Source organism: Festucalex cinctus, chromosome 15, assembly GCF_051991245.1.
Source record: "Festucalex cinctus isolate MCC-2025b chromosome 15, RoL_Fcin_1.0, whole genome shotgun sequence".
NCBI lineage: Eukaryota > Metazoa > Chordata > Actinopteri > Syngnathiformes > Syngnathidae > Festucalex > Festucalex cinctus.
In genome coordinates this window covers 26,004,842-26,029,864 of record NC_135425.1, presented here as the reverse complement: position 1 = coordinate 26,029,864, position 25,023 = coordinate 26,004,842, and the positions used below count along the sequence as shown (strand labels likewise).

General features: G+C 38.1%; 3 protein-coding genes across 10 annotated transcripts in view; all 3 read left to right on the top strand.

Moving 5' to 3' along the window:
- The window catches only part of cacfd1 (calcium channel flower domain containing 1), a 6,545-nt gene extending 5,750 nt beyond the window's left edge, over positions 1-795 (top strand). For 2 of the 3 annotated variants that reach the window (XM_077496853.1, XM_077496852.1), the window contains exon 7: positions 720-795. The gene's annotated coding sequence lies outside the window, so the exon portion shown is untranslated. Of the gene's footprint in view, positions 1-601 lie in introns of all 3 variants that reach the window. The other variant, XM_077496851.1, reaches the window with a different exon arrangement.
- On the top strand, positions 698-24,984 carry LOC144002040 (carboxyl-terminal PDZ ligand of neuronal nitric oxide synthase protein). 3 transcript variants are annotated; one of them, XM_077496847.1, is made up of 13 exons: positions 698-839; positions 1,418-1,930; positions 4,426-4,497; positions 13,540-13,632; positions 13,709-13,767; positions 14,687-14,795; positions 14,899-15,013; positions 15,084-15,250; positions 16,457-16,606; positions 16,823-17,021; positions 18,201-18,486; positions 24,114-24,589; positions 24,840-24,984. In XM_077496847.1, exons 2-13 carry the CDS (start codon positions 1,823-1,825, stop codon positions 24,884-24,886), a joined length of 1,881 nt encoding a protein of 626 aa, XP_077352973.1. In that variant the 5' UTR covers positions 698-839; positions 1,418-1,822; the 3' UTR covers positions 24,887-24,984. The 3 variants fall into 3 exon arrangements, with proteins under 3 accessions (XP_077352973.1, XP_077352974.1, XP_077352975.1); XM_077496848.1 differs by lacking the exons at positions 698-839; positions 24,840-24,984 and having other exon boundaries at positions 1,519-1,930; positions 24,114-24,596; XM_077496849.1 differs by lacking the exons at positions 698-839; positions 1,418-1,930; positions 4,426-4,497 and adding an exon at positions 4,987-5,124.
- Positions 24,899-25,023, top strand: part of garnl3 (GTPase activating Rap/RanGAP domain like 3) — a 49,375-nt gene continuing 49,250 nt past the window's right edge. For all 4 annotated transcript variants that reach the window (XM_077496844.1, XM_077496842.1, XM_077496843.1 and 1 more), the window contains exon 1: positions 24,899-25,023. The gene's annotated coding sequence lies outside the window, so the exon portion shown is untranslated.

Below are 25,023 nucleotides of genomic sequence, written 5' to 3'. Positions count from 1 at the left end.
AACATTTGGCAATAAAAGTGTTAATTGGATTTAAAAAAAAAATATTGTAAACACAATAACATGCATGTAAGCTGCAGTTATGTTGTTGACTTGCGGTCAACATCCCCCACACTCTGTTGTAGTATCTGTGACTTTGAGCGTGTATGGCTTTAAAAAGTCTCAGGACCTTGCCCGGTGAGTGACGTGGGCGCCAATGAATGAGCGTGACGGGTTGGCCCGCTGTTTCGCAAAACTGCTAGCTGCAAATTGAGTAAGTCGTCGTGGCCATCAGAAGCACGCGGTGGGTCAATAGGTCAAACGTATTTGGGAGGGAGAGGAGTTTATTTGAGGCCTGGCGTTGAATAATTCAAGTGGACAATACACATAATTAAAAATGGATGCCACTATTTGAGGAAATTAACTATTTAACAAGCCATTCTCGAACTAAATCCATTCAAGATTCAATTAAAAAGGGATTGATTGATTGTTTTAATGTGTGTAATTTTGCAATGTAATCTTTGTGTATTTGTTGTTGTCCTTAATATTAAGGAAAGTTTCGGAGCAAAACTGTTTACAACGTAACAGCAACTTTGTCAGCTAATGTTTTTTTTTTTTTTTCCAGCTCTCAGGTACGCGGGCACCACTAAACGCACACACTGTTAAAGCCATGTTAACTCGAGTTGTAACAAGGTCACATGATACTTTTGTTTTCCTTTTTCCTGTTTCTGGGCTGTATGAAGATTGATTGTGTGCTGTGACATGAATCCTCTTCTTCATCAATTAAAGAAACATCAATTAAAAAGACGTACGACTGCTGTTACTTTCCTGTGGTTCTTCAAATCATTACACCAGCAACGACGGTAAGGTGCATTTCATTTTTTTTTAAACGTCTGACTTTTTTTTAAATCGCCTTCATTGGCATAGCATAGACAATAGGGGGCAGTATTGCCCAATTTATATCAGAGCCTTCGAGTTTACAAAAATTGACCTTGGGCTTTACTGCTTGATTATTCATCTTATTTTGGATTTTAAACCAAATATTAACGCTATAATGCGAGTAATATTAATTAAAATATACTTATTACTTTATTTCATAAAAAAAAATGTCGAATTATTGTTATAAAATAAAATAGTAAAATATATAAACGTTTGAAATAATTGGTTAATCAAGATTCAATTGATTATAAATTTAAATTAGCATAAATTATATTACGATAATTTTTTTCTTTAATTTAGCTGTCTCCCCTCCAAAAAAAAGATTGAAAAAATATTTGTATGACTTTTATTTTTTTTTATGTATATAAATAATTATGAGCACGAAATACAGTAGATGTACACTTTTTTTTTTTTTCAATTTCGTTCTATGTCTGTAACATTTCCAAATGATTTTCTTTACAGTATGTTTTGGACTCGGTCAGTCTCCACGTTTGTTCTCCAGGGGGCGCTCGAGTGTGGGCAGCATGACGCACAATCACAACAACCCCCCCGCAAGGATTCGGTGGAACTTTGCCCCATTGAGAGCTTTGCTTTGTGCGGGAAGTCGAGACAAGTGCAGCCAGCCTGCCTTGCAGTACGACCCTCCCCCTCGCTGCCCACCACCACCACCACCACCACCATCATCATCATCATCATCATCATCATCATCGCCCAGCCTAAAATTTACGAGCACCGCATTGACGCTTCTCCTCTTCCTCTCCTTCCGGTTCTGAGCGACGGCGATGCGCAGTAGCAGCCGCCGGTGTCGGGGCGAAGAGGAGGAGGAGGTGGTGGTGGTGGTGCGCGTTCCCGGACCCTTGTTGTGAGGTGTCCGCGGCGCCGACGCGGGGGCGGCGGGAGCCCCGCCATGCCGGCCAGGAGGAACCGCTACAACCTGGTGGACGACGTGGCCGACGCCAGGCTGCCGCTACACAACGAGGAAGCGTACCAGCATGGCATCTCCTTCCAAGCCAAGGTACACACATACGTACATACTTACATACAGAACAATATCATGACTCGAGTAAGGGTGAAAAGTAGTCTTAAAAAAATAAAAATCACTAAGTTGAGACAAAGTATTCGAAGAAAACTACTCAAACCGATAATGGTAGAGTATCCAAAAATTGTACTCAAGTCCAGGTTGGCATACTGTTATTGTAGAATATTCTGACTCGAAGTAAAAGTCAAAAGTAGTTTATTCAAAAAATGTTCGCTTGAGTCAGGGTAAGTATTCAGTGTAAAAACTTATGAGCAGAGGTGGGTAGAGTATCCAAAAATGATGCTCTAGTAAAAGGTACTGTGACTTTACAGTCATATGACTCGAGCAAGAGTAGTGCTTTAAAAAACAAAAAAACAAAAAAAACGTTAGCTTAAGTAGCCTGTTGAGTTAAAAAAAAAAAAAAGAATACAAATAAAATAAACCTCAAGTACTGAGCACAGGTGGGTAAGGTAGCCAAAAATCCAAAGGATTACTGTTACTTTATAATAATATGACCCAAATTAAAGTAAAAGTATAAATAAAGTTTAGTTGAGTTGAGTTTATTAAGAGTAATGTTACTTTAGAATAATATGAAAAAGTAAATGGAAAAAAAAAAAAGTACTTATCTGAAGTACTGAATGAAAACATAAAATTATTCCGGAACTGGTGATAAGAGTAGCCAAAATTTGTACTCAAGTAAAAGTATTGTGACTTAAGAATAATGTAACTCAAGTTAAAGTAAAAAGTAATAATTATTTACTGTGTACGTATTTAGTATTAAAAAAAAATACTCGGTTACCAAGTGATTGGTGAGCATGTGTTGGTAGAGTCACTAAAAATACTTTAGAATAATATAACTCAAGTACTGAGTAACTATTTGAGTAACTGATTCATTATTTTTGTAATCAGAGCATTAACTTTATGAAAACCAAAAAAAACAAACAAAAGTATTATCATATATCAGCTCATATCACTCACTAGTGTGACTTTAACTAGACTAAGTGCAATTCCTGGAGCAATTGCGTGGGAATGCTGAAAGAAAATTGAGAGATAAATTCTGAAATGATAACTTCCTGGTTACTAGACAATGCGCTTTACCAACGGTGCCATCGAGGAGTATCAAATGATAAGTTATTGATATATGGAAGTGGGTGTGGAAAGTGATACTTAGGAAAAAGTTAAATAACTGTCCCATTGAAAATGAATGGGTAAAAGTTGATATTAAATGTTAAATAGTGCAAAAACGGTAAGTAATGTAGAATCAGACGATATATATACCCCAGGAGACGTTCATTTTTTTAAGCGAGTTGAAATTTGAACAATGTAAATTGGAAGAATTATGTGGGAGTTGTTAGGCTGCAAAAAGTGTGGAGAATAAAAATCACAATAACAAATGTGGGAATGCTTTTCAGCATTCAGCACAATGCTTTTCAGCACAATTGAAAGATTCACTAAATCTTTGTTGGGGGGGGGGGGAGTAATGGAACAATGAAATAACGTTATTAAAATTGTAATAAAATGTGTGCTGCATTATTACTACTAAAAGTCATTCATGTAAAAATTTACAGAAGTAAATGTAACGGCGTAAATGCGTGAAAAAGTTGACGACATCTGGCAAGAGTTTGCGGGAGAAAAATGACTTGAAGGCTTTCAACTAACCGTTTGTTGCCGCCATCAATTATTAAGCCAGCTGGAAAACAGAATTCGGCTTTTAGACGAGCCGAGTGTACTTTGTAATTACCTTCAATATTAGATTGGCTTGCTTTGCTCGTCAAACTGACTTATTTAAGGTCCTCGGCCCGTTCACCAGACCACCTGTCATCATGTAGTGCGTTAACGTCGACTCTTTTCATCGGTGATTTGAGCCTTGCTTGCATGCAGGAAAAGTAACTTTCAACTTAAGCGTCACAAGTTCAAGTAAATAAAGCAGGAAATAGTCATGTGCTATGGAAATTATGAGGCCTAATATGCAACTTCCTCAGAGAATTCATATCATGTGTGTCAAACATTGCTCCTTCTAGATTTAAAAATGTTTTTTTTTAACTCATTCAGTCCCAAAAACGTATAAATACGTTTTTGATACATTCTCATTCACTCCCAAAAACATATTTATACGTTTTTTTGTTTTGTTTTTTTGTTTTTTTAAATATTTTTTTTATGCTATAGCAAACAGAAGTCTTTAATATAGCTTCTGACCTGAAGAAGTCGCTTAAAGCAATGGTAGTATTACAAAAAATGGCCATCAAGTGGCAGAAGAGTATAAGAGATCAGCCATGTTCCAACAAGCTTTTTTTTCCCAAGTGTTTTCTTTTTTTTTTCTGATGACGAGAGTCTAATCTTTCTTTTAGTCGGTGTCCATGTTTTTATAGTACTAGAACATAATATTCTGTGGGCCTTGCAAAATCAGTCCAAATCCAGTCAAACAGCTGGGATTGTTTCAGTCAAAATGGCTGGGAGTGAAAGAGTTAATGTTTTGTTTGCTCATGTTACAGTATGTGGGGAGTCTGGACGTGCCGCGGCCCAACAGTCGCATGGAGATTGTGGCGGCCATGAGGAGGATCCGGGTAAGCAGATGATGGAGTCATGTTGAAAACACCACACGTTGATTTCACAAACAACGTCACTAAAACACAATTGAGCAATAATAAATGCGATAAAAATGTATTTGTGGGGACTGATGACGAGTTGTAATTCATTTTTAATTTAATTTTGAAAAGAAGAATGTCACCGATGTGCAACATGAAAAGCTAATGCCATCTGGTGGCAGAAATGACCTTAAAGGGATACGTGATGAATTGAGCCATTTTCAGCAGTAAAAAAAAAAAAAAGTTAATATTTTGTCTAAAATGAATGTGGTAACTTCATTATTTTTTCATGTACAATTAATACATTTAAAAAGTCATTTTTCTACTTGCTGTCAACTGATGATGACTTCACCTTTGCTGAGGAAGTAGGCAACCAATCATGACTCAGTTTACTGACCAAACCCTGAAACAAGTGAACCATGATTGGCCTCTACTGACTTCCTCAGCACAGGTGATGTCATCATCAGTCGACAGCAAGTCGAAAAACTAGAAACATTTCCGCAGCAATTTTGGATGTGACTGCTGACTCTTGCAAGGTGGAAAGTCGCATGCACTGAACAGTTTGCCAAATCCTGTTGAAATCAAGTCACTTCGTGTTGAAATCAGGTCAGTTCTGGGTCACTTCCTGTTGAAAGCATGTCACTTCCTGTTGATTTTAGACCACTTCCGGGTCACTTCCTGTCGAAATCGGGTCACTTCCGGGTTACTTTCTGTTGACATCAGGTCGGTTCCGGGTCACTTCCTGTTGAAATCAGGTCAGTTCCTGTTGATTTTAGGCCACTTCCGGGTGACTTCCTGTTGAAACAGGTCACTTCCTGTTGATTTTAGGCCACTTCTGGGTCACTTCCTGTTGAAATCAGGTCACTTCCGGGTGACTTCCTGTTGAAATCAGGTCAGTTCCGGGTCACTTCCTGTTGAAACAGGTCACTTCCTGTTGATTTTAGGCCACTTCCGGGTCACTTCCTGCTGAAAACCGTTTGGAAACTGATAGAAATATACTTTTTTTTTTTTTTTTTCTGATGAAAGAAGAGACTTTAATCTTTCTTTTGGTAGGTTCCATGTTTTTATAGCAATAGAACAGAATATTCAGTGGGCCTTGCAAAATCAGTCCAAATCCAGGGGGGGGTGGTTAGGACAGGATGTTGCTCCACCTCTCTTCCACTTACAAAACATAAAACATGTGAGCAAATAAGTCTTGGCTGACAAACACGCTGCCTTTCTTTTTTTTTCTTCTTTTCACTCTCTCTGTTTTTAGCTAATCTCTTGTTTGTGATTGGCCAGCTCGGGGTGCGCACCTGCCGTTCCCACGGCGACACACAATGTCTCGCAATCCCCCCCCCCCTTCCCCAACCTCCCGTCGATCCTTTGAGACGCGTGTGAGGCCGCTCTCCATTGCGGACCACTCGGCCGCTCTTTTCCTCCTACGACGACGACGTTTTTTTTTTTTTTTGTTGCTTTCACTCTTTTTTTTTTTTGCCTGGCGGCGTCGAAAAGTGCTTTTGAATGTGCCTCGTGCCGGGTGTCCTCGGCCACTTTTCGTTTGGATCGGTGGGGGGGGGTGTTACAGAAAGAACACAAATGGAAAGCCCCCCCCTTCCACTTCTGCCACCAAAATAGCGCACCTCCATTTCGTTGTCCCGCTTTGGACAGGAATAGATTTGAGGCTGAGTGAGGGCCAAGCAGGCGCTTCCCACTTTCAATTCCGATCGGCCCCTAATGGGAGTTTTTTTTTTTTTTTTAACGTCTCTTTTGTCCGACTGCCAAGAGTCTACCGGGGAATTTAGAGAGCACACGCAGCATTGCGGCAGCGGGAACTGGACGTGTGTTGGTCAGATTCACGACACGCAATATTGAGACAAAAAAAAAAGAAAAAATCGCTTTTCACAAGAAAATGGAAATAATGTTGTGAGACCTCATTTCTCGCAGGTGGGGGGATATATGTTCTAAGCCCACTTGCAATTGGTGGAAATATAGAGAAAGCATACTTAAAAAAAAAAAAAAAAAAAAAAAAGTTTAATTCCCCTCCCACACATTTCAAACATATGACAACACATTTATTTGTCACTCGCAGCTGTTAGCTGTAAAAACGGACAAAAAAATAAATAAATCAGTAAATAGGACATATTTAGTGATAGACCGACATGTTTTGTTTTTTTTCAAGGCCGATGCCGATACCGATTAGTAGTAGTCACGGAGGTCAATAAACCAATATTTCAAGCTGATATTCATTTGTAGTAAAAGAGAAAAATATTTGCATCAGAATTAAAAATAAGTAATTAAATAAATAAATACATAAATAAATACAAGCCGATATTCATTTGCAGTAAAAGAGAAAAATATTTGCGTTTGAATTAAAAATAAATAAATAAATAAATAAATAAATACAAGCCGATACTCATTTGCAGTTAAAGAGAAAATATTAGCATCAGAATTTGAAAAAATGTTTTTGTTTTTTTTTTAATTCATTTTAAACATATAAAGAATTGACAGCTTTTGTTGCTTTTGTTGTCCCAGCATGCAACATGTCCGAGACAACAAGGACAGAAGACGACAGATCGGTGCAAAGGTGGGGGCCGCGGACGGGGGCCACTGCTTTTTTGTTGTTGCTGCATCGGATATGCATTAGTGTGTTTTTGTGGGGAGGGGGTCTTTCCATAATGGGGGCCATTGTTTTCATCGATGCTGGCTTTAATGGCGGATGTACGCGAGCACGCAATCGCGGCTGACCTACAAGTCCAGTGGATCGGCTTCAAGCGCTTTAAGTCCCCTTTTGTCTGCCAAACGAGGCCGACACAAGATTGGACTTTTTTTTGTTTTCAATATAAATATCGACGCCTTCTTAAAATAATCGGCAAAGTCATTTTTTCCATACTCTCCAGGAAACACAATTTGTATCATCAAGAAATGATTTAGGCAAAAAAATATTTTTTCCAAAAAAAAAAAAAAAAATGATCTCAGCAATTATTTTAAGAGGGTGACGATATGGAAAATTGTTGTCACGTGTAAAACAAAGCCGATAATTGACAGAAATTTCTGCAGCTGGTTGCAGATATTTCAGTAAAACATTTTTTTTTTTTTTTTTTTTTTTTTTTAAACCGTCCATCCCAGACTGGAGTGATTGTTGTTATGTGTTGGACGCTGGCCAGCACTTCCCACAAATTCCTCCAGCCACTAGCTGTTATGTTTTTTTGCTAAATTTAGCATGCTAGGATGCTTTTCGGTCTACCCCGCCGCCCTTTTTTCTTTTCTTTTTTTTTTAAATGAAAAATACAAGAATTAGTTTTCCTGCTGAGGACATCAGCCAATAAGTGCCAGAAACTCCTGCAGCTGCTTGGTCCAAGAGGGCCAAAAATAACCCCGCCCCCCACCCTCCATCACTGCCACCACCCAAGTCAAGTTAGCATGACTCAGCTGCTTTTGTCAGAAAAAGGTCGCAGTCAAAAGCAACTGATGGCAGTGGACCTTTTGCAGTACATCAGCACAATCGATCGTTTGGTCGGATTGCTCAGCAAGGCTGGTTTCACGTCACCGTGCAAAAGTTAAAACAAAACAAAAACAACAACAAAATCACAGGACTGGACTAAGGAGTGTGGAGCCAAGCAGAGTTTCAACTTAAATAAAAACGAACTATTATGTAAGGGATAGACCGATTATCAAAGCAAAATGGTGCATTCAGGGTACTTTCACAGCGTCGGAAACTTTGGTTTTCTTCAATAAACATTTTAAGGGGAAAAACAATCAGCCATTTGGCCCAATTGGCGGATTGTTTTGGCCGATGTTTGAAGGGCGATAATCGGCCGATTATAATCGGTGGCCGATTAATCTTTTTTTTTTTTTTTTTTTTTTGCGTACTTTTCCATGGAAAGCAATCAGTGGCCGATCAATTGAAGAACTACTAGTTGTAAGCATACGGTGGGCCAAAAATTAGTTATGGTTTTTATGATATATTTTTTAATTGATCAACTGGTTAATCAGGTATCAGAATCGTATTCTGACAAATATCAGGATTGCCATTGCTGTCAAAAAAAAAGAATGCACATCTGTGGTGATTTAAAATTCAGAAGATGATGGCATCAACGTAAATAGTGCAGACTAGGGCGAGGCGAATATGATAATAATCATAAATATCCGCTCTTCCCGTAAACTAAAGCAAATATTGAGCCAAGTGGACCAGCGGAGTCTCAACGCGGCGAATGGCTCCACGCCTCAGTGCCTCCCTGACAGGCGCTGTGAAAGGACAGGCCGTCCCCTGGGCACCGAGGGGGGTTTGTTGCAGAGGCAAAACAAAGGAGCAACCTTAGCATGCCAAACACTTAATCTCGGTGTAGCCTCGTAAAGTGCACTCTCTCTCGGAGAAAAAACAAAAACAAAAACACCCATTTGGTGCACGGGGGCCCGAATGGACGCGGTGGTCGCCGCGGGCGTTCCATCGCGAGTGCCTGCACAAATTTTTGCAAAGCCTCCCGGTGCAATTAAAGGCTTCCTATTTGTGTGCGTTTGTCGCTTAAATACCAGCACGGTTAATAATGCATGAAGGCTTCGGGGCAACATTGATTTTTTTTTTTTTTTTTTTGTCTGCTCGCATCTGTGAATGCGAAATGAATTTCCTCACCGTGCGTGCGGCTCGTCATCTCAAACTCACGCCCTCGTTTGAGAGATTTGCAGGTGGCGCGTTAATGCCCACATTTGCCGTGACAGTATTCATAAATCAATGTCGGCGTTTTACACGCCGGCATTTCTCAACTAATCGGAACTGAACGACGACTAAAGACTATTTTTCATGTTTCAGTCATTTTCAAAAATTCCACATCAAGGCTGCGTCGCTCACGACACCCGCCGCGGATAGTCGCGCTAAGCTAGCTAGCTAGCAACAAGCTTGTTACTTCTGCGGCTATTATTTGTATTTTTTTTTCCCACTCACTCACCCACTCACTCACTCATTCACTCACTCACAGGAGCTTACATGTGTGAGTGACTGAGTAAAGCTATGGTAATTATTAAAAAAAAAAAAAAAAAAAGACAGCAGGTGGCAGCAGAGTATAAGAGATCAGCCAAGGCCATGTTCCAACAAAGTTTTTTTCCTCCGTGTTTTTGCCAGGAATGTGAATATTGACAAAACTTAGCTATATTCTAAGGCCTTCATATATCATAATATAACTTACTTTCGATTTTTTTGAGTAGAGGTATTTTTTTTATTTTATTTTTTTTAAAAAGCTTACTGCGTCTGGCTGGCTTTGAAGTCACATCACAGGCTAATGAAAGTCGTTTATCTGGACGTGTCACCGGCACATATCCCGCGCGGAGTCGTTGCCTGCTGCGCTTGTGTGAAGAGGATTATCCCGGAAATTTCCGGCTGCGCGGATTGTGAGGCCAATAAATGGATGTCGACCTTCCAAAAGACAATATAAATCATTTGGGGTTAACGGTTATTCATTTTTGAGGTTCCATTGGAAATGACAAAAAAAAACAAAAACATATCATGCCGACTTGAAAGCGAAATGGCTGACTTCCTGTGTCTTTTTGGGCACGGCTTCTTGAGACTTTTTTTTTTTTTTTTTTTTTTTGGTGGGTCTGCTCCTGATAGATGTGCGTACCAAATCTCATGTTGCTCACGTGAAACACGCTTCAGGGGCTGAATTTTCAAAATCGTGTTTATACTTTCATTTAAGTGCGGCTTGTTGGGGGCTGTTTATTTCAAGGAGCCTGTTTTTGGAGTTGGGGGCTCCATTGTGCTCCGTGCTCCAAACAGTCATCTCTTTGTAACAACCCCCCCCCCCCAACTCTAACCACAAAAAAAAGGAACAAAATTCCAGGGAAGTCCCAAAATCCCGGGAATTGTAATCAAGTTGTTGCTAGGTTGCAGCAATCTATAGGACCTTTTGTGGGTTGCAGTGCAGAGACACACAGAGAGAGAAAGAGACTCGTAAACATCATTTTGATGAAACAAAAGTTTATTTATCACTCCCACTTGAAATTTGCTGTAAAACTGCAGTCACATAAAATAAAAGAGGAAGGAAACATTTTATACTCAAACACAAAAATGTTCTACCAAAAAGTATCCTTTACTCAAACAGCCAGCTAGCTTAATGCTAACATTCATGAACTAGCAAAAATGAGCGTAGATTTTGCACTAATTATAAACCGCTTCTTCGTTAGCGTACATGGAACAACTCATACAAGCTGACACATAAAACAAAAGAATTAAACATTGCCTTACAAATTAGCTAGCTCAATGCTAACACACATGAACTAGCAAAAATGAGCATAGATTTGCGCTCATTATAAACCGCTTCTTCGTTAGCGTATATGGAACAACTCATACAAGCCGACACATAAAACAAAAGAATTAAACATTGCGTTACAAATGAGCTAGCTTAATGCTCACACTCATGTACTAGCAAAAATGAGCATAGATTTTGCACTAATTATAAACCGCTTCTTCGTTAGCGTACGTGGAACAACTCATACAAGCCGACACGTAAAACAAAAGAATTAAACATTGCCTTACAAATTAGCTAGCGTAATGCTAAAATTCATGAACTAGCAAAAATGAGCATAGATTTTGCACTAATTATAAACCGCTTCTTCGTTAGCGTACGTGGAACAACTCATACAAGCCGACACATAAAACAAAATAATTAAACATTGCGTTACAAATGAGCTAGCTTAATGCTCACACTCATGTACTAGCAAAAATGAGCATAGATTTTGCACTAATTATAAACCGCTTCTTCGTTAGCATACATGGAACAACTCATACAAGTCGACACATAAAACAAAAGAATTAAACATTGCCTTACAAATTAGCTAGCTTAATGCTAACACTCATGAACTAGCAAAAATGAGCGTAGATTTTGTGCTCATTATAAACCGCTTCTTTGTTAGCGTACATAGAACAACTCATACAAGCCGGCACGTAAAACAAAAGAATTAAACATTGCGCTACAAATTAGCTAGCTTAATGCTCATGCTGTTTGCGTGTGTGTGTTTTCCTTGAAATGTCCCGTTGAAAATGCTAGCGAACGCCTCCCGTCCGACAAACGCGAGAACAGAAACGTGAGCCCTCCGGGCGCCGCCGCTCGCGGAAATCGGGACGAGACAAAATCTCGTTTGAAAACGAGCGCAACCTTGGCACGCGGCAGCTCACTTGGCATCATTAGTTACAACTTAGGCGCCTTTGCCACTCGTCTACTTTCCCCCCCCCGCCTCGCCGCGGTTGACATCTTAGGCTCCTTCCTAATTGTTTGCTCCAGCGTCCATGACGGCGACGCGTTTCAGAAGCTTAAATATTTCAAAGCACTCGCTCAGCGGCATGGGGGGGGGGGGGAAGCAAATATTAAAATTTCATGCTGCGGATGTGAAGTTGCAAAATCCCTCTTTGCCGCCGTGGAGGGTGAATTATCAAGAAAGCGGCATGGACCTTATGTCTTTTGGTTTGGTGCGACTTGTTTGGATATTGATGTTTTTCCGAGCGATATGTTCATGCTCATAAAAGATTTGATTTTCCTCATTCAAATTCTAAATGTATTCTCACTATTGTTTTGTTATTCGGAGAATAAAGTGAGAACTGACAATCCTGCCAAACTTTTTTTTTTTTTTTTTTCCGTCTCTTCACTGGCCCTAATTTTCTTCCGTACGTTTCCAATTTATATATATATATATATATATATATATATATATATATATATATATATATATATATATATATATATGTATATATATATATTTTTTTATTAATTCAAAATTGCATGGTTTTCTATAAGTGTCATTTATCTTATATTATTACGACTTAATTCTAAAAAGTATTTTTTGTATGATTTGGTCAGTTGTTTTTCAACATTAATTTCATAAAATGCCTTTTTAGAATTATTTTCTTCTTTGTTGTCGTCTACATTTAATTTGCTTTTCTCATACCCCCCCCATACTATATATAACTTTATGTATAAATATATATTGCTAATTATGCCTTTATTTTTATTAATAAATTGCAACAAAGGAGATTCCTGGAATATTTTAACTTGTTTCATAAGTGCTTTTTTTTCCCCTTCATAATATATATATATATATATATATATATATATATATATATATATTTTTTTTTTTTTTTATATGACCCCTTTCTCCTAAACTTACACCTTTTTATCTGAAATAAAGTCTCACAAAATTATGATTTTAGCTTTCTGATTTTTATTTTCCCCCTCATAAGATTTTAACTTTATTTTCATAAAATTACTTCTTTTTTTTTTCTACTGTTATCATGCTAGTACTAGTTGGTATGAAATGTTTTCTCTACAAAAATAAAAAAAAACATTACAACTTTTTTTCTTTTTTTTTTTTTTAGCTTTGTTTTTTTTTAAATGACTTTTTCCCCCCTCATAATTAATTGTATGACTTTGTAATGTTTTTTTTTTTTATGTTTTCCCTCAAAGAACTCAATTTTTTTATTTTTTTTTACTTTACCTTAAAACTATTGACTTTTCTTTAGAAATCTGTACATTTTTCTTACACTATTTTCACTTTATTTTCATGTCTGTGAAAGAAGCTATACAAATGAAGCTTATTTACTTACTTTAACCAAATTACACGCTGCATCTCTTCCAGTGGAACTCGGTGCTGCCTGCCGTTTTTTTGTGGCACAATGTGGTACTACACTAATAAAGGTGCACAGGTAGTATAATAGTGTAATATTGCTTTTAATAGCAGGATTTCAAAAGATGAATCAATATTTTTGAGGGTGTGTCGCTGTGTCACGTTTCCCAAAATGAGCTTCCACTTGGATGAGCACGCGTACGATCCGGGCTGATGCGTTTCCTGTCGTCCCTCTGCAAAGACGTTCTGGATTTAATCAGCTCTCCCGGGGACTGGCTTCCGTATAATTAGCGGGCTGAAACTTTCATCGCCGTGGCTTGCAGCGGCAAAGCGGGTCGCTCGGCGTCGACGCACGCTTTTCGTCGTGACTCGCATATTTGTTGCGTTTCGTCACGATTTTGATTGCGTTTGTTGTCACGTCTGCTCGGACAGTACGAGTTCAAGGCCAAGAACATCAAGAAGAAGAAGGTCAACATGGTCGTGTCGGTGGACGGCGTCAAGGTGCTGCTGCGCAAGAAACAAAAGGTGAGCAGACGCCGACGCCAGCAGACGCGACGATTGCGGCCGACGCTAACGCGCTAACTCCGTTTTCCGCCCGCAGAGGAAAGAGTGGACGTGGGACGAGAGCAAGTTGCTCATCATGCACGACCCCATTTACAGGTTTGCTGCAAAACATTGGAGGGTTTTTTTGGGGGGTTATAATTGTTTAACAATTGTTTTGTCAGATTTTCCTTAAAAAATAAATTTTACATTAAATTTTCTGCATATTTATTTTCTATTTCTTACTGTTGTTTTTTTTAATAAATTGTTTGTTAGCAATTTTTTTTTTTTTTTTTTTTGGGGGGGGGGGCGGCATTTTTGATAGGTTTTCTTCTTTACTTTTTTATTTTTATTTTTTTTTTATATTTTGTTGAAGGTTTTCCAGTCTTTTTTTTTTTCCCCAAAAGATCTTCACTTGGCACTTTAAATTATTTTTTATACGTGATTTACATGTATTGTATGTAATGTTTTATTTTTGGTAGTTTTTTTCTTTATTTTTTCTTTATTTTATTTTATTTTTTTTTTATTTTTTTTGCTTATTTGTAATATATTTTTTTTAAAGGTTTTCCAGTCATTTTTTTGTTTGTTTGTTTTTGCCAAAAGATCTTCACTTGGCACTTTAAATTATTATTTTTTTTTATATACATGTTTTACATTATTTTAAATTTTTACATGATTTTTTTTTTAAAATGGTTTTATGCATTTTGAATCTATTTTTCTTTATGTATTTTATTTTTTTTTAAATTAGCTTTTGTACTTTTTTGTTCATTTGGATTCCAATTTTATTTTTTGTTTATTTTACACTTTTTTTTTGTGTATTTGTGCCTTTTCTTAGTGTTTTCCATACATATTTTCATTTTATTTTTTTACATTTTTCTTTTCTTTTACATTTAAAAATGTTACATTTTTAAATGATTTTTTTTACGCTGTTTTTAGAATTTCTTTGTCACTTTTTATTTTTTATTTTTTTTTACATTGTATTGTTCATAATGTTTGTCGCCGGAAGTTCCATTTTCAGTCTTTCTTTTCCCCCTTTGAGGATTTTCTACGTGTCGCACGACTCGCAAGACTTGAAGATCTTCAGCTACATCGCCAGGGACGGCTCCAGCAATTCCTTCCGCTGCAACGTCTTCAAATCCAAAAAGAAGGTCGGGCTCGACGCCTCGCTCGCTTTCGGTGAACGTCAGTGCCGTTGACGTCCGTCCGTCTGTCCGTCCGTCCGTCTGTCCGTCCGTCTGGGGCTGAGTGCAGACGCAGGCCATTCGCATGGTGCGGACGGTGGGCCAGGCCTTCGAGGTGTGCCACAAGCTGAGTCTGCAGCACGCCGAGCGGGACGCCGACGCCGAGTCGGCCGACGGGCGCGGCGGTGAGGGCCGATCGCGATCATTATGATGTCGCGCTTTGATTTCCATCCGGGCGCTTTTGCACCCGAGCAGGCCCGACGGGGGCGGAAGGAGAAGAGGAGGGCGGTCGCGGAGGAAGAGGAGGCGATGAGGAAGAGGAAGAGGACGCCGGCGCGTCGTCGTCGTGCGAGAAGACGGTCGGGGACGTCCTGCGCAGTCTGGCTGAGCTGAGCGTGGTCAAACCGGGACACACCGTCATGGTGAGACACGCACGCACGCACGCACGCACGCACGCACGTATGCTACATAGCAGCTTGCTATCATAATGATGCAAGTGCTACGCTAAGCACGTTCCGAACTTCATCGTAAACATTCTATACGAGCCCACGCTTACTGGACACTTGATTAGGTACAGCTGAGAGTCGTTCCTAATATTTTGACTCACTTGGGGCATCCCTGATTGATGACGTCATTTGTTTGAAGATGTTTTTTTGTTTTTAAATTAAAATCCCATCAATTAAATTTTTCTTTTCTTGTATTTTTTTATTATGTTTTCCTATTTTCCAAATTTATTTTCAACATTTTTCATGTTAATTTTTCTCCATTTCCTACGGTTTTGTTTTATTTATTTTTTTTCTTTTTCACGTGTATGTTTTCTATTTCTTTATTTTAAATCATTCAGTACTTATTGTTTACTGAACGTTTATTTATTTACATATTTTCCATGTTTTTGTTTTCTTTTTACGGCTTCGACTTGTTTTTCCAAATCCATGTTATGCTTTTTAAAGCTTGTTTTTACCCCCAATTTTTTTTTTTTTTACATTCCAAAGTTTTTTACTTTTTAAACATTTGTATCCATGTATTTGCATACCATGCATATTTTTTTATTTTATTTTTATTTTATATTTTATTTAAGTCTCCCCCTCCACACATTTCTCACTTACTGTATTTTTCAAAAATATTTTTCCCTGAATTTTTCATTTTCTTTCTTTTCTTTTTTTGTTTCCTCAAAGTTTTTTTTATTTCCATATTTCCACGTTTTTTTTCTTTTCTTTCCATTTTACAGCTTCGACTTGTTTTTCCACATCCATATTGTGTTTTTTTTAAAGCTTGTTATTACCCACAATTTTCTTTTACATTACATTAGTGTATGTTTTAATTTTTCAAATGTATTTACCATGCATATATATATTTTTTTGTATTATATTCCCCCCCACCACCACCACACACATACACACATTTTGTCACACTTACTGTGTTTTTCAAAAATATATTTTCCCCCAATTTTTCATTTTCATCATTATGTTTGCATTGAGTGTGTAGTAGCACCAAAATGCATCAGAGAGGACGATTTGTCTGGACTGGAGCAGACGGAATGATCATTTGGCTTCGGCTGCCCTCTAGAGGCAAGCCAGTGGAGGTGCAATCGTCATGTTTTTTTTTTTTTTTGTTTTTTTTTCGTTCAGGACTTTTCCGGCAGGTCCTTGTTCACCGTGACATCCCAAGGCGCGACCCCCGGCAGCCCCGGCGGCTCGCTGGCGTCGCGTCACTACTTGCATCTCCTTCAGCAGCAGCTGCAGCAGCAGCAGCAGCACACGCAGGTGGCTGTCGCTCAGGTGAGGGAAGACAAAACCTTTTCAAGTTTGAACTCAAGCAACAACAAAAAAAAAGACAAACGGGAGGTTCATGCACTCTGCTTTTGATTGCTGTTGTTGAGATGCCCGTCTTATGGCACTAGGGGGCAGCACTAGCTCAGTCATGCCGGCAGCAAATTGTAAACAAACGTTGCTGGTGGTTTGATTGTTTTTTGCCATTTTCTTGTAAATTTTTAGGCGCAGCTGCTGAAGGATCAGATGGCGGCGGAGAGCGCCGCCCGCGTGGAGGCGCAGGCGCGCTCGCACCAGCTGCTCCTGCAGAACCGCGACCTGCTGCAGCACCTGGCCCTGCTGGTGCGACAGCTCCGGCAGCTGGAGGCCGGCGGCGGCAAAGAGGCGGAGCTTCAGCCGCGGGAGGCGCCGCTCAACGGATACGGTGAGTTGCCGCATAGTAATCATTTTTAGAAATGTTTGGAATGCTAGTTTCTGTTAGCTTGTCTATGGCGTTACGCGACATTATACGTAAGCTTTAAGCTACGAGGGGATGTTCTTTTGACAAAAATGGTATGGTTTGATTGAACAATTTTTGAACACTTTTCTGTCAGTTTTACGATAAACTTTGTCCTTTTTTGATAGTTTAAAATGGGTCAACATGACTCAGATGGTTTTTAGCTATATATCTAGATTTGAGTCCAACGTCAGGTTCAAATTCGCAAATTTTATTTCATTTTTTATTTGTCAAGTTTTATATTTTTAAAGGTAATTGTTAAATTGATTTTTTTTCAACAAGATTTTACTATTAAATAAAAAATGGTGAATATTTACTACCGCCCTAATTCAATAAATAAATAAATACATACATACAATTTAACAAATTAAAAATAAACAAATTAATAAAAGAGAGAGTACAAAAAAATTGGTACCGTTAAGTACAATGATGAACATTTACTACCACCCAAATAAATCAATAAAATTCAACAAATGAAAAAATAGACAAATAAAAAGAAAGAAAGAGAGAAAGAGAGAGAGTACAAAAGTACAGAGAATTGGTACCGTTTACTACAATGATGAACATTTACTACCACCCAAATAAGTAAAAAAATAAAATTCAGCAAATTAAAAAAAATAAACAAATTTAAAAAAAAAAAAGAGAGGGAGAGTATAAAAGTACCGAAAATGATGAACATTTACTACCACCCAAATAAATAAATAGAGAGAGAGAGAGAGAGAGTGCGAGACTACGAGACTACAAAAGTACCAAAAATTGGTACCGTTGATTACCGGTACCGATTCCCAGGTACCGAGTATTGGAACCGTACCAGTTGAAATATAAATAAAAGGTACTCATCCCTACCCAGCAGATTCTTTTTTTTTTAACTTTACAATAGGTCAATTTTATCCAACAAAAGAACAGATTTTTTGCGTTGTGGAAAAGCTTACCACACAAAAATAAGAGTAAAAGTGCATCTTACTGCCATCTAGTGGAAGAGCGATTCAATGTGAAATGCATCCGGTTTATCGTACCAATGAAGTGAAACGGTGTCATTGCCCAACACTCACCTGCTGATCTCACACGTTTGGGAGAACGCAGCCAACAAACTTGTCGTCTTTGCAGCGCTTCCCACGTCGACGAGGCCGCACTCCCTCAATCTGAAGAAGCTCTGCGGCGGCGGCGACGACGGCGACGCCCTGCAGCAACTCCTCACGTCCGCGCCCGGGCGGCCGTCGCACGCCTCCTCGGACCCGGGTGTCTCCGATTCCTTCCCGCTCAGCCCGGGGGAGGACGACGACGACGACGACGGTCGCCTTCCCTTCGCCCCGGCGTCCGACGAGGGCGGGGCCGCGTCCGACGAGGTGGCACCCGCCGTCTCGAGCAGGAGGGCGTCCGGCGTGGAGGAAAAGTAAGACAAAAGTCCAAGGATTCCCTTCTTTACATGCCAAGTGGTTAGCCAAACATTCTAATGTTGACGTTTAGCTTTGCTAGTGTTCATTTCCTCAACAGAAACTAAACTAAAATAATTTGGTCAACACACAGTTTTCACCGGACTAAAACGAGACGAGACTAAAACCCTCATTAATAAACAATAAGTGGGACTAAATCAGCATGCCTTTTGGTTGACTAATGAAAACGAGACAAAAATTCTATGATTTTGTAAAATCTTGTCTCTGCTAATCTGTCTGATTCACGGGGGAAAGGTGGGGAAAAAAAAAAGAGTAAATAAATTATAGTTCTAACAACTATAACGTTCCAAAAATCATGTTAAATGCGACTGCTAACTAATAATGGCTAACTTACTAGCTCATAGCATGTGAAGTTTTTTATCAAAAAAAATGTGATGTGAAATCATTTTAGATCCAAAAAGGTTCAATATAACCTGCTGACAAAAAAATATATAAAATGGTTGACCTGACTGAAACTAGACTAAAACGTTGACAGTTTTTGTTGACTAAAACTAGACGAACAAAATGACGTTTCCTTGGACTAAAATAACGACTAAAATGTGGGATTTATAGTCGACTAAAAATGGACTAAATAAAAATGGGATGAGGTTGACTAAAAAAAACTAACAAGCGTGACTGAAATTGGACTAAAACTGCCACTAAATTTTTCGAAACGACAGACTGACTAAAAGCTTAAAATGAGGACATAATGGGCTGCCCCCTGTAGGTCAACATTGGAACTAAACATTTTATTTTTTGTTATCAATATTTTCATTTATTTTTTTTCCACATGCCTACGACTCAAAAAATAATGCGATGTTGTTGTAACACAGTGATGAAGTGGTTCGCAAGTCTGCCTCGCAGTCCGTAAATCTGGGTTTGAATCCCTGTTTGAGTTTGGTGTGCTCAAGTTGGATGACGGTTTTGAGGATGACAAGAAAAAAGTGCAAGAGCTCATTCATAGTGTTTGATCATTTCATGCTTGCTCGTGTCCTGACGCCATTTTTTTTTTTTTTTTTTTGCAAAACCTTCCGAAAATGCTCTATAGAAAAGAAACGGATGCAAACACGACCGTTTCCATCAAAGAAATCCTTGCGTCAACATTTGAATCTCCATCAATTGCCCCCCGAGACGTTCCATCGCGATGTTTTTCTCCGCCGCGACGCCGACATCAAGTGCACAATTACTTTTTAATCAGCTTTTTAATCCCCTTAAAGCCGCCGAAAGCGCCAATGAGGGAAAATAATCCCCTCGCTACCAGACCCGCTTTCTTTTTCTTTTTCTTTTCTTTTTCTTTTTTTTTTTTGTCTTAATGTTTTTCTTTTACAAGCGTGAAATCCCAGCGCGTTAAAGCAGATTGCAACAATCAGATTGCGTCCGTTCAAGCATCTGCATCCTCACACAAAAAAAATAAAATAAATTGTTGTGATGAGGGAAAAACATACAAATGAGGAATAATATAGGTCGAGGAAACATACACAATTCTATTTATTTTTTTTAAATTTTCCTCTGTCAAGCGTAATACAAATCAAATGTGGTGTTCTGTATTGATTATTATAGATTATTATGTTCATATTCAACCTTCACACGACTGCTACTTTACACTCGGGATGTGTCCAAACGTCACGATATGAAGGTCACGATACGATAATACGATAATTTTGTCGGTAGGTTGGCGATAAAAAAGGTCACAATATTGTCAAAATAAAAAAACAAACAAAAAAAAATAATAGTGTTTTTGCAATGAAAAATATAAATATATATGTAAAATATAGAAATATATATAAATTGAGGCACTAATACAAGCATTACAATAATTTAAGAAAAAAAATATTAATAAAATAAAAAAATTAAGTAATTAATAATTATTTAAATGAAATAATAAATTCATATATACAATAAATTGAGTTCCTCCACAAGTACGGGACTGTCTCGGAAAATTTGAATATTGTGATAATATTGTGACAATATTGTTTTAATATTGCTGATTGTGGCTTTTTTTTTTCCCTTGGTCTGAGGAAATATTGCAATATTTTGAGATAAGATGTTTGAGTTTTTAAGCCATAATCAGCAATATTAAAATAATAAAAGGCTTGCAATATTTCAGTTGATTTGTAATGAATCCAGAATGTATGACATTTTTGCTCATTTAATTGCATTACAGAAAATAATGGACTTTATCACAATATTAAAATTTTCTGAGACAGTGCTGTGTATTATGTTGCCCTTCATCTGACCATTATCGTGGATTTGAAACATAGAAGGGCCAAAACATGCCTTGTGAAAATTACAGTGCACTAAAAAAAAAAAAAAGTAGCCACCAGAGGGTGCTAGAACTGCACAAATGGAAATCAATTTCTTGTCTTGTATCCCCCCCCCAAAAAATTGCAATTTAAATTATTGCGAAAATAAAAGGTAGATAGAACATGAAATGTAATTGTTTACATTACATTACACAACGACTGCGTTCCAGGTGTTTAGAACATTCAATTTGTGAATATGCCACATTGCGTATGATATGAATGTCGTGTGTGCGTTTTTGTTCTGCTCGCCCGGTGAGGTTGAGGTCGCTGGCTGGCTGGCTGCGGTCTAATCTAATTGTTGACCTCTTCTCGTCAGGTGCCAGGATCCCGTCCTGCTCGTCCTCTTGCTCCTCTAATCCAATCCAAACAAACGCACGCAAAAAAACGACGCTCTTCCTCTTTTCCTCCTCTTCCTCTCCTCCTCATCCTCCTCTTCCTCCTCCGTTATGTGAGTATCACGTGCACAAGCCAAGTTACATCATCGCGTCTCAGTCGGGCCAATCGCGCGGCGGCGAGCGCACCGAGCGGGAAATCATCGATGGAGATTAAAAAAAATAAAATAAAAAAGTGCAAATTTTTCATTTTACATTCTTTTTACCATCTTCATGATCGGCACCGCTAACATAAGAAGTAATCATCGACTCACCTTTGAGACCCTCACGCAATTTTAGACAACAGCCACGATATTAAAATATTCTCATTTCATATCCAGGCTGGCTGGCAATAACATTCAGAAGTGTTTTCATGAAGAAAACAAATAAATAAATAAAAAATGAACAATAATTACCATTGAAAGCCGGTAATCAAATTGCAACATGACAAGTCGTGTGGTCGGCAAACCTGTCGGCTTAAAAAAAAAAAAGAAAAAAAAAAAAGAGGTTGGAGGTTATGGAGGACCAAAATTCAAAATCAATAAATGACTAAATAAAAATGGATATAAAAAATATCATTCGAAAATGATATCTAAAAAAAAATATATAAATGGAAATAAAAAGACCCCCCCCCCCAAAAAAAAAAAAAAAAAAATATATATATATGTATGTATGTATGTAGATTTTTTTGGGGGGGGGTCTTTTTATTTCCATTTATATATATTTTTGGATACACATACACATTTATACACATAAATACATACACTTGTATTTAATTTTTAATTATATTTTTTTTATATCCGTTTTTATTTATTTAGTTATTCATTAATTTATTTATTCTTTTATGTATTTATTTAGTCATGTATTTATTTGTTTAGCCATTTATTTATTTATGTATTTATTTAACCATTTAGTTATTTAGTCATTTATTTATTTATTTAGCTATTTATTTATTTATTTATTTATTTATTTATTTTGTCATGATAGGCCGTTTGCAAAGGCGGAGTCCAACCCAACACACACTTAGGACCGCCCCCTCATTTGAATAATATTTCGACTTGGCAGTACGGCCCAAAACTGCCAAAATTCAAAATAAATAAATAAATGACTAAATAAATAAAGAAATACATGAAAAAAAATGAAAATTAAAACAGATGTAAAAAAAATATATATAATTCAAAAATTAAATACAAATGTATTTATTATGTATATATATTATATACATATATTGCTCTTTTTAGTTCCATTTCATTTTTTTATATATAATAACTTGAATTATATTTTTATTCTATCCATTTTATTTTCACTTTTTGTCATTTATTTATTTAGCCATTTATTTATTTATTTTGTACTTTGGCAGTTTTGGTCCTCCATAGGAGGGCTTAAAAAAATGAAAAAAAGAAAAAAGCTGTGAAGATGATGAAGAGGCTTTTTTTGTGCATGAGGCGCCGTTAAGGTGAAAAGTGCTGAGTCAAACCGCGTTAACAAGACCTGCAAAAGGGAGAGAAAAAAAAAAAAAGAGGCTTGTGGAAAACATGCAAGCGCAGCACAAGCGACAACAAGATTGGAAAAAAATCCCCTTGTTGGCTGCTTTGACTTACAAGTTGCGCTCGTTCCAAAAACGTTGCAGCAACCAAATCGTTCAAAAAAAAAACAAACGAAAAAAAAATCAAAAACGGGATCTTTCTTAATGGCGTGCCCTCCCTCAAAGAGTTGGACACGAAAAACCTCCCTGGTGTGCGCGGCGGCCATTAGCGAGCTCGTTTAGCATTTCCTGCCTTTGCTATTTTTATTTATTTTTTCCCCAAGTTAGCGAGCGAGACCGGAGCGCCGATGTGATGTTGAGGAAGGAAGCCAAGCTCGTTAGCATGCGCGTGTCGGTGTCGTGCCTCGTTATTGGGGATTTTGCGTGCCACCTGCAGAAAAAAATCTGCAACATGCAGCTGGGAAATGCTGGCAAGAAATTGTCACTTGTTGGATATTAACATCACTTTGATCAAAAAAATGAAAAGGAGATTCTTGCCTCTCCAAATCAGGCGAAGCAGTCCAAGTTTGCCAAACAAAACATGACAAATTTGACTCTATTTAAACCCCAACATTTCCAAACAAACCTTGGATTTTCATTTTACAAAAGTCTGTTAGCATATCGCTAATATATAATGTGAAATGCCATAGACAGACAATAAAACGTGGGGGAAAAAAAGTAAGTATTAATTAAAGTGAATAAAGTTGATTTTTTTTCTTTTTTTAATTATTGTTATATTCTAAAATAGGCGACTGATTTTTTTTTTTTTTTGTCATACAAGAATGAAGTGTAATTGCATATCCGCTACAGTAGGTGGCAGTAGAGCTCGTTTTTTTTTTTTTTTTTTTTTTTTTTTTTTTTTTTTTTTTTTTTTTATTTCAGGAAAATTGATTTACTTCAATTTTTTTCTGTGATAGACAATAAAATGTGGGAAAAAAGTATTAAAGATTTTTTTTATTTTTTTTTTTTTATTTGTTATTATTGTTATATTCTCAAATAGGGGACTGTAATTTTTTTAGGTAGGTGGCAGTAGAGCTCATGGTTTCTTTTTTTTAAATTTATTTATTTATTCATTTATTTATTTTTTGTTATATTCTCAAATAGGCGACTGATTTTTTATTTTTTTTTGTCAGACAAGAATTAAGTGTAATTGCACATCTGTGACAGTAGGTGGCAGTAGAGCTGGTTTTTGTTTTAAATTTCAGGAAAATTGATTTACTTCATTGTTTTCTGTGACAGATTATAAAACGTGGGGAAAAAGTAGTATTAAAGTGAATAAAATAGATTTTTATTATTTTTCTTCCTTTTTATTTTTTATTATAATATATATTATTTTATGATTATATTATTTTTTCTATTGAACATAAGCAAATGTCTGTTGTATGCAGGTACCAGGCGCCCGTGCCAAAGCTGGACCCTCCTCCCCCCACCCAGAACCGGAAGCGCGCCAGCCGGACCTTGTCCCCGGGCTGGATCCCGGACTCCGCCGCCGCCGGCCCCCCGGGCCCCCCCGGCCCCCCGGGCCCCCCCGGCCGGAGCCCTCCCAGCCGCGACAGCCTCCTGTTCACCTTCGCGGACGCGACGCCCGGCTCGCTGTCGTCGGCCGACTTCCACTCGCTCGGCAGCTCGTGCTCGGCCAGCGACGACTCGGGCGTGCGCTCCGAGACCAAGTCGCTGCTCTCGCCTCTGCGGGACGACGACGACGCGTTCGGGGACGGCGGGACGCTGCGCGACGGCCGCCGGGGGAGTCCGGACTCGCCGCCCGCCTCGTCCCCGCCCGTGAACGAGACCCGCCTTCACATCAGCTTCTCCGAGGACGAGCTTTTGGAAAACTGCCAGGAGGAGCACGGCATCCCGCTACGGAGTTAAGGGAACACCTTTTTTTTTCTTTTTTTTTCTTGCATCTCTTAGTTATTCCAGCCATGGACAGATTTAGTATTTTTATAATGGAAAATCACCACCATTTAAGCTACTTTTTAGGGATTAGAAGGAAATCACATAGAAGTTGTTTTGCACTTGACTGTATTCCGAAACATATCACAAATATTTTCTCTCTTTTATTTTTAAAGATAGTTAGCGTTAACGTTCTTGTTTATTGTTCATCCCAAACGCAGCAATATTTGGAGAAGCCTCCACGCCAGCCAAGCACCTGATTGGATGAGTGACAGAAGGAGTAAGGAAGTCAGACAAAGGAAAAGGACCCCCCCCCCAAAAAAAAAAAAAAAAAAAATGCAGAAGTCATCAGATTCAGCTCTGGTTCATCAACATACAGTTGCAAAACTGTGACGTGTGCAGGGG